At 47.0% G+C, this 12,061-nt stretch overlaps 1 protein-coding gene across 1 annotated transcript in view; it reads right to left on the bottom strand.

Annotated features, from left to right (window-relative positions):
• The window catches only part of LOC311146326 (mitochondrial inner membrane m-AAA protease component AFG3L2-like), a 23,761-nt gene extending 12,237 nt beyond the window's left edge, over positions 1-11,524 (bottom strand). Inside the window, exons 1-10 of the mRNA XM_084182812.1 lie at positions 11,299-11,524; positions 9,790-9,889; positions 9,533-9,625; positions 7,584-7,723; positions 7,112-7,264; positions 6,846-6,920; positions 6,594-6,718; positions 6,241-6,517; positions 5,804-5,941; positions 1,683-1,836 (exon numbers count right to left, since the gene is read on the bottom strand). Of these exons, the coding sequence (XP_084038938.1) occupies positions 1,683-1,836; positions 5,804-5,941; positions 6,241-6,517; positions 6,594-6,718; positions 6,846-6,920; positions 7,112-7,264; positions 7,584-7,723; positions 9,533-9,625; positions 9,790-9,889; positions 11,299-11,400 (1,357 nt within the window). The 5' untranslated portion in view covers positions 11,401-11,524. The remainder of the gene's footprint in view (positions 1-1,682; positions 1,837-5,803; positions 5,942-6,240; positions 6,518-6,593; positions 6,719-6,845; positions 6,921-7,111; positions 7,265-7,583; positions 7,724-9,532; positions 9,626-9,789; positions 9,890-11,298) is intronic.
• Positions 11,525-12,061: the final 537 nt, after the last annotated feature.

Here is a 12,061-nt window from a genome sequence, read left to right as displayed (position 1 = left end):
AAAGACAATTTGTACATTGGTGTTTCCACCAAACGGACACCAAACTGTGGACGTAAACGTGGTTGGTGTAAACTTAAAACTAAAAGTATGTAGAAAAGATAAACAAGCTATACAAAATTAATATATTTAGAGAACAAAAATACATTTAGAGAGAGAACCTAAAATTTGGCATGGGGCCCCCCATTTATTTTGTAATAATGTTTGAGTCACTCAGATGGCATAAGAACACAGAGAATTGCAGGAAAGTAGCTTTAAAACTGACGTTTTTTTCCTCTCAGCCCATGAAAAGGTGTAGAATTGCAGAAAATTAGCATTCAACCGAAAAAATGTTGTCTCTGCGGCCAAGACGGCGGCCGTTAAAAACGTCGATCGGAGACCGTGCAATTGACCACGCCCAATACCAAGTCCCCCCTAGGGGAAACACTGAATCAACTATCAAACCTTTGATTAGCGGAATCAGGTGTGTAGTGCTAGGGCAAAAAATATATATAATGTCAACCCCTTTGGGTCTGCTGGACCAGGATTAAGAAACACTGGTCTAATGATCATTTCAATCTCCGAAAATACATACATTAGAGTCAACATTGGGCATAACTGGTGTTCTGCAATAAACCCCCAAAAAAGTAAAAGTGCAAATAAACAACTTTTATGATCACTCCTATACATCAGGTCACAGACATACAAGCGCATGGATACCTCCAACTTCCCTCTACTCCCACCAAATGGTTGGTTATGATATCGTTTAATAACGGCATTGTTGGGTTGTGGGCTACAGTGTCGCTATTTTAAAGATTTAAAAGTCAAGGAGTCGTCATTAGTTTAGAAGATATTAATAAATTAGGCTATTTATTTTTCTCTTTGGTGCTAAAGCCCGGCTCCGCCTAGCTCTCGTTCTAACCCAAGATGCCCCGGGTGGCTCTGGCCCAATTTAACCACTGTGGAGTAGGGATGGGCATTTGAAATGATTTCAGTATTCGAATAGCATATTTTTTTTCGGATAGTCGGAATACATGTGTTTTAAAGGATGTTGTATATATTTTTCTAACTTAAAATGGAGACTCTGCTCACGCAACTCGCGGGAGCGAGACGGCGCATTGCACTCTTACAGTGTATATGTGTGGGGCAAGGAGGAGTAGCCAAACCGAATCTCGCTAGTTAGACAAACTTGTTGCTGCCATAGGTTATCAATCCTACCATCTGGTAGTGCCTGTCTTGACTGCATCAAATCGTTGTAAAAGAAGCTAGCTGGCTAGCTACAGTTGCCAGCTAGCTAGCTAAAGTAGCATGGCTAATTGATGCGCTCCCTGTCCAATGTCTACAACAACTCCATTCATATGAAACAACAGCCTGCCTGTTGGTTGATCATTGTAGCCCACTCCTCATTTCACCAACTTCATTCCGTAATTTGAATTCCATTTTGCATTGATTAAAAATCTCCCACTTCATTTCCTATTTTCTCTTTCTCAAAAATGAATACTCTCCCAAGTAATCGAATACTAACGTCCATTCGAATATTTGAATAACCGTGCCCATCCCTACTGCGGCGGCCTGTGTAGAGACAGCCCTCGCAAAAATTAGTGGACTACGTATTTTTCTGGGGCATTTATTGCCCCAGTCATGGCAATTTCAGCTGGATTTGATGATGAACTATTCATTTTTGCAGAGCCTTGAGCGATACACACCATCCATCTCGACCAGCAGCTGATTGAGGGTGTTTTCCTGCTCACTCTGGCCACCAAAGTTCCCTCTGCCTCGCTTGCGCCCCACGGCGTCAATCTCGTCAATGAAGAGGATGCAAGGGGCGTTCTTACGGGCCATGACAAACAGATCTCGGACCTGGAGAGCACAAAGCAGGGAGAGAATAAAAACCCAGCATACATTAGGCTTGGGCGGTACACCGTATATATACCGTATACCGGGGTATTTGGAAATAGCCACGGGATGGTTTTTCCAATACCGTTGAAACTATTTCTTTAAAGTTTAATAAATCTTAATATTTGTAGCTACTTTTTATTGCTTATTTACAAGTACACAACGATGAGAGACCGGATCCTTGTGAGTCACTCACCATTGTGCAGCATGCGCCAGGTTATCTAGTTACAGTAAGGAATTCACAACTAAATGTTTGCCAGCTAGATATGTGCTAGATGCTCTGCAGTTGTGCATTTGGTTTGCTAACTTAGCAGCTAGTTATCTAGCTAAGTGGTTAGCTTCCTGCAATCAAGATCCTCTATTGGTAACAGCAGAGAATCCCCTCCTGGATCAAGAGCCATACTGTCTAATATTTGTTTTGTGCGTGCAGCAAACTGTAGCATTTTTTTAGTTACTTCTATAACTTTATGTGCTGGGATGTCTGTCCTGCAAAGAGTTTGTAAGATACTGTATAAAATGTTTGCATGCGTTTGTTAGCATTTAGCTAGCATTCGCTATGGTATTTTACATGTACTTGTTTGCATTGCTAACCTTCGGATTAAAAATAGCGCCCCTTGTGTTCAGTGCTGATATTACCCAATATACCGGGACGGCACAAGGTCGGTATGAAGGTATGACAATCTGGATACTGCCCATGCCTATCACATATCGCTGACATTACTGGTTCAGCAATCTTTCAATCGAGAGCAAGACAACTGTCAAGAATTGTGAGTAAGAATGTCAGCTGGACATTAGGACAGGGCTCTATTTGGCAGGGCTCTCCTTGGCAGAGCTGACAGAGAAGGGCTCTACTTGGCAGGGCTGACAGAGAAGGGCTCTACTTGGCAGGGCTGACAGGGAAGGGCTCTACTTGGCAGGGCTGACAGGGCATGGCTCTACTTGGCAGGGCTGACAGGGAATGGCTCTACTTGGCAGGGCTGACAGGGAAGGGCTCTACTTGGCAGGGCTGACAGGAAAGGGCTCTACTTGGCAGGGCTGACAGGGAAGGGCTCTCCTTGGCAGAGCTGACAGAGAAGGGCTCTACTTGGCAGGGAAGGGCTCTACTTGGCAGAGCTGACAGGGAAGGGCTCTACTTGGCAGAGCTGACAGGGAAGGGCTCTACTTGGCAGAGCTGACAGGGAAGGGCTCTACTTGGCAGAGCTGACAGGGAAAGGGCTCTACTTGGCAGAGCTGACAGGGTAAGGGCTCTACTTGGCAGGGCTGACAGGGCAAGGGCTCTACTTGGCAGGGCTGACAGGGAAAGGGCTCTACTTGGCAGGGCTGACAGGGAAGGGCTCTACTTGGCAGGGAAGGGCTCTACTTGGCAGAGCTGACAGGGAAGGGCTCTACTTGGCAGTGCTGACAGGGAAGGGCTCTCCTTGGCAGAGCTGACAGAGAAGGGCTCTACTTGGCAGGGAAGGGCTCTACTTGGCAGAGCTGACAGGGAAGGGCTCTACTTGGCAGAGCTGACAGGGAAGGGCTCTACTTGGCAGAGCTGACAGGGAAAGGGCTCTACTTGGCAGAGCTGACAGGGTAAGGACTCTACTTGGCAGGGCTGACAGGGAAAGGGCTCTACTTGGCAGGGCTGACAGGGATGGGTTCTACTTGGCAGGGCTGACAGGGAAGGGCTCTACTTGGCAGGGAAGGGCTCTACTTGGCAGAGCTGACAGGGAAAGGGCTCTACTTGGCAGGGCTGACAGATGCAGGGCACTACTTGGCAGGGCTGACAGATGCAGGGCACTACTTGGCAGGGCTGACAGGGAAGGGCTCTACTTGGCAGGGCTGACAGGGAAGGGCTCTACTTGGCAGGGAAGGGCTCTACTTGGCAGAGCTGACAGGGAAGGGCTCTACTTGGCAGTGCTGACAGGGAAGGGCTCTCCTTGGCAGAGCTGACAGAGAAGGGCTCTACTTGGCAGGGAAGAGCTCTACTTGGCAGAGCTGACAGGGAAGGGCTCTACTTGGCAGAGCTGACAGGGAAAGGGCTCTACTTGGCAGCGCTGACAGGGTAAGGGCTCTACTTGGCAGAGCTGACAGGGTAAGGGCTCTACTTGGCAGAGCTGACAGGGTAAGGGCTCTACTTGGCAGGGCTGACAGGGAAAGGGCTCTACTTGGCAGGGCTGACAGGAGAGGGCTCTACTTGGCAGGGCTGACAGGGAAGGGCTCTACTTGGCAGGGAAGGGCTCTACTTGGCAGGGCTGACAGGGAAGGGCTCTACTTGGCAGGGAAGGGCTCTACTTGGCAGAGCTGACAGGGAAGGGCTCTACTTGGCAGGGAAGGGCTCTACTTGGCAGGGCTGACAGGGAAGGGCTCTACTTGGCAGGAAAGGGCTCTACTTGGCAGGGCTGACAGGGAAGGGCTCTACTTGGCAGGGCTGACAGGGAAGGGCTCTACTTGGCAGGGCTGACAGGGAAGGGCTCTACTTGGCAGGGCTGACAGGGAAGGGCTCTACTTGGCAGGGAAGGGCTCTACTTGGCAGGGCTGACAGGGAAGGGCTCTACTTGGCAGGGAAGGGCTCTCCTTGGCAGAGCTGACAGAGTAGGGCTCTACTTGGCAGGGAAGGGCTCTACTTGGCAGAGCTGACAGGGGAGGGCTCTACTTGGCAGAGCTGACAGGGAAGGGCTCTACTTGGCAGAGCTGACAGGGAAAGGGCTCTACTTGGCAGAGCTGACAGGGTAAGGGCTCTACTTGGCAGGGCTGACAGGGAAAGGGCTCTACTTGGCAGGGCTGACAGGAGAGGGCTCTACTTGGCAGGGCTGACAGGGAAGGGCTCTACTTGGCAGGGAAGGGCTCTACTTGGCAGGGCTGACAGGGAAGGGCTCTACTTGGCAGGGAAGGGCTCTACTTGGCAGAGCTGACAGGGAAGGGCTCTACTTGGCAGGGAAGGGCTCTACTTGGCAGGGCTGACAGGGAAGGGCTCTACTTGGCAGGAAAGGGCTCTACTTGGCAGGGCTGACAGGGAAGGGCTCTACTTGGCAGGGCTGACAGGGAAGGGCTCTACTTGGCAGGGCTGACAGGGAAGGGCTCTACTTGGCAGGGCTGACAGGGAAGGGCTCTACTTGGCAGGGAAGGGCTCTACTTGGCAGGGCTGACAGGGAAGGGCTCTACTTGGCAGGGAAGGGCTCTCCTTGGCAGAGCTGACAGAGTAGGGCTCTACTTGGCAGGGAAGGGCTCTACTTGGCAGAGCTGACAGGGGAGGGCTCTACTTGGCAGAGCTGACAGGGAAGGGCTCTACTTGGCAGAGCTGACAGGGAAAGGGCTCTACTTGGCAGAGCTGACAGGGTAAGGGCTCTACTTGGCAGGGCTGACAGGGAAAGGGCTCTACTTGGCAGGGCTGACAGGGAGGGGCTCTACTTGGCAGGGCTGACAGGGAAGGGCTCTACTTGGCAGGGAAGGGCTCTACTTGGCAGAGCTGACAGGGAAAGGGCTCTACTTGGCAGGGCTGACAGATGCAGGGCACTACTTGGCAGGGCTGACAGGGAAGGGCTCTACTTGGCAGGGAAGGGCTCTACTTGGCAGAGCTGACAGGGAAAGGGCTCTACTTGGCAGGGCTGACAGATGCAGGGCACTACTTGGCAGGGCTGACAGATGCAGGGCACTACTTGGCAGGGCTGACAGATGCAGGGCACTACTTGGCAGGGCTGACAGGAGAGGATTCGACAGGGCAGGGCACTTCATGTACAGTAGATGTGAAATAATTGGATAGCTGTCCTTTCCCTTTGTCAGGTGGATTTCCAAATGAAAGAGCATTGGAACACAGTTAAGCTTTGACGGAAAAAAAGGTTCAGTTGACGAAATGAACAATACGTTGCGCAATCAATCAGAAATGTCCATCAACCCGAAGTGCATCACACTAAGACAAATACTGACACCAAGATCCAGTGTTGCCACTTACCCTGGCGGGGCCCACACCCACAAACATCTCCAGGAACTCTGAGCCGTTGACGGTGATAAAGGGGACGTCGGCCTCTCCGGCAGTGGCCTTGGCCAGCAGGGTCTTCCCTGTGCCAGGGGGTCCCGTCAGGATGGCCCCCTGTGACAGAGAAGAGTATGACTTTGGTGGTGTTCCAGGTTGTTGGTTTTTGCAGTCATGATTGCTGTGCATCCCAGAAGATTGTTATAACATTTCAACGCTATGGAACATGCTCATTACTGACTTACTCCCAGAAATAACCTCCTGTCCCTATCCCCTGAAGAGATCTGATTTTTTTTTTAATGATATCTATAGGCAATATGCTCCACCTGGCCCTATGATAGGCTAAGTGGAATTTTCATAAAATGCTCATACATATTGTTTATGCTTATAAACAAAGTTCTCTCCTGTCGGCTCACCTTGGGGATCTTGGCGCCCAGGTCCTGGTACTGCTTGGGGTTCTTGAGGAAGTTGACAAACTCCATGATCTCCAGCTTGGCCTCCTCGCAGCCCGCCACGTCCTTGAACTTAACGTCGATCTCGTCACGCAGCACCTTGGCCGTGGTCTCGCTGACACTGAATAGTCCGCCCATGCCCCGGCCGCCCGGTCGGCCCGCTCCCGCTGGCCCCCGCCGCAGCATGAAGAGCAGGAAGCCGATGATGAGCACGGTGGGCAGCATGCTGAGCAGGAACGACCTGAGGGGGGAAAGAGAGATGTGCTACTGGGCCACTTTGGGAGCATCTCATACTAAAGGTCTAATGTCCAACATACCCGTCGCTTTCAGCCGAGTACACCACTGGCAGACGGTTCTCCCCCTCGATACCCATCTCATACTGAGCTGTCTCTAGGTTCCGCTCAAACGTGTCCACGCTGCCGATGTTGAACCACACGTATTGCTGGGTACAAATTTTTTTTTACAAACCACTCATTACTAAGTTTGTTCTAACAAGTTAAGGAAGCGAACACATGAATATTAAAAAATATATTAAAAAATTCCACGGGGTACAAATATTTATAACTTACTCCATCAACTGGAGTCTTTCCGGGTGTAAATACCACTTTCACATAACGCTTGTTTACTACCTCCAATCTATCAACCTAGAGAGAAAAAGAAAGATCCAAATTGAAGTCACTGAATGTGAGATGGTCAACAGAAGAAGTGGACAAATCATCAGATTCAAATCCACACATCGAGCAAACTGAAATCTAACCTCTAGCCTAACACAATACCTCACATTGTTAAAAATTACACACTATTTTCCTATCAATGATACCAATAGAATACTTACGACTTCTTTCGAGAGGTAGTTATTGACAAAGTCTTTCCAAGTGACCTCTCTCCCGCCTTCCCGTAAAAAGAAGTAGTACGTGACCGTGGTCCAAAACGCGGCACCACTCAGGAAGTACATACGGAACTCCTTGTCGTCCCATGGCACGTCACCCTAAGGATAAACACGTTGCGGAAGAATTACTAATAACAACCAATTTCACTATCGTTTTCAAATCAAATTGTATTGATCACATACACATGTGTAGCGAAATGCTTGTGTTTCTAGCTCCAACAGTGCAGTTGTCTCATTTGCTCTGCGCACTATATTGTCCTGTTGGGAGTTGGGTTTGTTTACAACACTTTAGCATTGACATGATGCTAAGAGTAGTGCAAAAACAATGGTAGGAGTGGTAGGACCTTGGTTAGCATGCTCCAAATACCCAAATCATATTAAGTCAACTTCAGCCCAGGTTTTAGGTGTTGATTCTCACCTTTTGAAGCCGGCTATACCAATGGGACTCATCCTTCCTGGATCTTTTTCCTCCTCCGCCCGAGGCACCACCTCCTCCTCCTCCACCTCCTCCACTAGATCTACCAGTGGCCTTCTGTGCATTGGTTGTTGGCTTGGCCTCTGAGAAGGCAGATAGACACATCAGTTTTCAGACTAAAACCGAAGTCAGCCCTCTGTTTAGAACATGGAATTGGTGTAGTGCAGTGGTTCACAGAGGCTTCCATAGATATGTTTTGCATGATGACATAGCTCATCTAAAAACTGGAAATGTTAACATTTTGTTAATCACAACATACTGGTCATTCGGAAAGAATTCAGAATCGTTGACTTTTTCCACCTTTTGTTACGTTACAGCCTTATTCTAAAATTGATTAAATAGTTTTTTCCCCCTCATCAATCTACACACAATACCCCATAATGACAAAGCAAAAACAGGTTTTTAGAAAATGTTTCAATTTATAAAAATATAAATAATAAAATATATTAAATATCACATTGACATAAGTATTCAGACCCTTTACTAAGTATTTTGTTGAAACACCTTTGGCAGCGATTACAGCCTTGAGTCTTCTTGGGTATGACGCTACAAGCTTGGCACACCTGTATTTGGGCAGTTTCTCCCATTCTTCTCTGCAGATCATCTCAAGCGCTGTCAGGTTAGATGGGGAGCGTCACTGCACAGCTATTTTCAGGTCTCTCCAGAGATGTTCGATCGGGTTCAAGTCCGGGGTCTCGCTGGGCAACTCAAGGACATTGAGACTTGACCCGAAGCCACTCCTGCGTTGTCTTGGCTGTGTGCTTAGGGTCGTTGTCCTGAGCACTCTGGAGCAGTTTTTCATCAAGGATCTCTCTGTACTTTGCTCCGTTCATCTTTCCCTCGATCCTGACTAGCATCCCAGTCGCTGTCGCTGACAAACATCCCCACAGCATGCTGCCACCATCATGCTTCACCATAGGGATGGTGCCAGGTTTCCTCCAGACGTGACGCTTGGCATTCAGGCCAAAAAGTAGTTCAATCTTGTTTCTCATGGTCTGAGAGTCCTTTAGGTGCCTTCTGGCAAACTCCAAGCGGGCTGTCATGTGCCTTTCACTGAGGAGTGGCTTCCGTCTGGCCACTCTAACATAAAAGGCCTGATTGGTGGAGTGCTGCAGAGATGGTTGTCCTTCTGGAAGGTTCTCCCATCTCCACAGATGAACTCTTGAGCTCTGTCAGTGACCATCAGGTTCTTGGTCACCTCCCTGACCAAGGCCCTTCTCCCCCCATTGCTCAGTTTGGCCAGGCGGCCAGCTCTAGGAAGAGTGTTGTTGGTTCCAAACTTCTTCCATTAAAGAATGATGGAGGCCACTGTTCTTGGGGACATTCAATGCTGCAGAATTGTTTTGGTACCCTTCCCCAGATCTGTGCCTCGACACAATCCTGTCTCGGAGCTCTACGGACAAATCCTTTGACCTCATGGCTTGGTTTTTGCTCTGACATGCACTGTCACCTGTGGGACCTTATAGACAGGTGTGTGCCTTTCCAAATCATCTCCAATCAACTGAATTTACCACAGGTGGACTCCAATCAAGTTGTAGAAACATCTCAAGGATGATCAATGGAAACATGATGCACCTGAGCTCAATTTCAAGTCTCATAGTAAAGGGTCTGAATACTTACGTAAATAAGGTATCTGTTTTTCATTTTTAATAAATGTGCAAACATTTCTAAAAACCTGCTTTCGCTTTGTCATTATGGGGTACTGTGCGTAGATTGATGAGGATTTTTATTTAATCAATTTTAGAATAAGGCTGTAACGTAACAAAATGTGGTCAAAAGGGAAGGGGTCTGAATACTTCCCGAATGCACTGTATTAGGGCAGTGTTCAGTAGATCTTAGCCAGCTAACAACATAGGACAGGAAAGTGTATTTTGTCAGCGGTTTAAAATTACCTTTGGCTTCTCCACTGTTTGGGTTGGGTTCACTGCTCTTCGGAGCATTCTTCTGAGCATTCTTCGGACCATTGGGGAAATATTTTTCAAATCCTGAAGTAAGAACACCAAACTTTAGAGTGTACAAAATCATATATGAGCATGGAATACTTATCCTTTCATTTTAATGACCCATAAATACATTAGGCTTTGTGTTATATATAATCCAAGAGAATGGGAATCTGCCAGATGAATACAGTAAACATTGAGGTACATACCTTTTGGTGGTTTGGAGCAGAGTCTTTGATAGGCACCTAATACATGTTCAAACAGTGTCCTCCTTTCATGTATTATCTGGCTGTCTGCTTGGCTGGAGACCTTGAAAATGAAAGATGACAATCAACATAACATATGCCATTTAGCAGACGCTTTTATCCAAAGCTACTTAGTCATGTATGCATACATCTTACGTATGGATGGTCCCGGGAATCGAACCCCATAACACTGGTGTTGCAAGCGCCATGCCCTACCCTACCAAATGAGCCATACAGGACCAGAATGTTTGGAAAAAAGTCATGTTGCACTAAATAATACACCGTTTCACAACTCCATCCGTGGGGCCCACTGTCATTTTAAATGTTTTGACCGATTTAAAACAGCAGCACACCTTCAACTGCTCAACTAGTTCTCGTTTTCAAGCCATTGGTGTATTTAAATAGTAGTCGTGTTGGAATAGTCCGAATAGAATAGGGTTGGGAAACACTCCTCTTTACTTGAGTCCTACTGACAGAAACCAAGTGCATGTGAAAACGTCACGGAATACACCTCAGAAATATTGCTCCATTACATTTTTGGTTGGTGCGCCCACTGTAATCTGTAACACTATAACATAAAAAACTGAAGCATCATTAGCTATTTAAGCTAGTTTAATGATCGCTCTGAAATGTCATCTGAAATCTTAAACATTCACTGAACTGTCACGTTGACTAACATCCTGACCACACCGGATGCAGAACTTGGTTCTATTTTAGACGCTTGACGCGCTGCAAGTCCTGCCTCTCCCATCTCCTCGTTGGTTTTTAGGAGCATATACCCGCATAGGTGATTGAAAAATGAAGGATGTCCACACTCCAGTCGGTTGCCAACACCATATAAAATCCAAAAAAGATGAAGACTGAGCTAGGAGAGATTACTTGAAACTAACTAGGGTTTCCCCCTTTTATCTGTGGATTAATTTTAGGAGTAGAGAACACACGATTTTGTGTGACCAGCTAAATGTCCATGAATGTTTGATATGCGTTTCGCACTGTCCCCAAATTAATATAGTTTGTTCAGAGTTCCTTGTGATATTTCAACCTGCGTGTCCTGATCACATTTGGTGTGGATGGACAAAATCAACATGTTGTGCGTGTCCGGCGTAGTCAGCATGTAACATTGGCGAACGCAAATAATCACTACACGTGCATACACACCTAACTGACTAGACATGTTGCAAAGTTGGTTTGGGACGCGATAGTTGACTAGCTAACGTTAAATAACAATTGAATGTATGATGTAATCTCGCGCTGTGTTATCCAACCAGGGCAATGTCATTCGCAGGCCTGTTACCCTAGCTAGAATGACAGGTTGTTTTACGTGCAAAATAACGTTGGATTACGACAGTATCTATATATTATACAGACGATATGTAAACACGTTGTCCTGCCTATGCCCAAAACATACTCATAATGCATTGTCATGCAATTAGAATCGACTAGGACTGTTTGTTTAGCTAGCTTGCAACTCACCAGTCGTGCACAGCTAACGTTAGTTGTTCTGATGTTATGAGGCTGCAACATTTGTAATAGATTCCTGCCGCCTCTTGACAAGCGGAGGTATCGGTGGGCCATTCTGACTTGTTACGTTGACACCTTGGTTATTCTAACGGATTTTTTTTCGGAAAGATTTATCACAAAAATGTTTTGAAGACTTATCTGATGCATGCACTATCCCATTCCATAACAAGAGCCGCCATTATTTTTCCCTTCAAAATTACGCGATGACGCAGTCTTCTTCTCTTCTTCTTTAAGGTTTTACGGCAGACTACACCTACTGGTGTATTGCCGCCATCTACTGTACGGGTAGTGAACGAAAAATGAAAATAACAATATCCATTGCTGGAAAGAGGGGGGGGGGGGGATAATACCACCATCATATACAATACAAAAATAACATTTATCCAAAAAAGCCCCACCCCACTCCTTCAGTGATAATCATAATCACATCCCTACACAGGCTCAGGAGCCTGTGTGGACTGAACATTCATCGACAGTATTCCTTGTAATGCATCTGCTGTAAAATCTCGAGTCCCAAAAAACGTTAAGCCGCACTCAAAACAATTTTTTCAGATTTCTTCTTTCTTTGCGTTGTGCAGTTTATAACCAATGCAATAAACAATACAAAGTCCACCTTTTTAACATGCAGTGTGTCAGGATCCTGTTTGGCGAGCAACATTTACTGATGTCTCTAATCCAACTACCATGGTTTCTTCAACGTTACTCCCTTCTTCCA

Source organism: Coregonus lavaretus (genome assembly GCF_964263955.1).
Source record: "Coregonus lavaretus genome assembly, chromosome: 19".
Taxonomy (NCBI): Eukaryota; Metazoa; Chordata; class Actinopteri; order Salmoniformes; family Salmonidae; genus Coregonus; species Coregonus lavaretus.
This window is presented reverse-complemented; position numbering and strand designations above follow the sequence as displayed.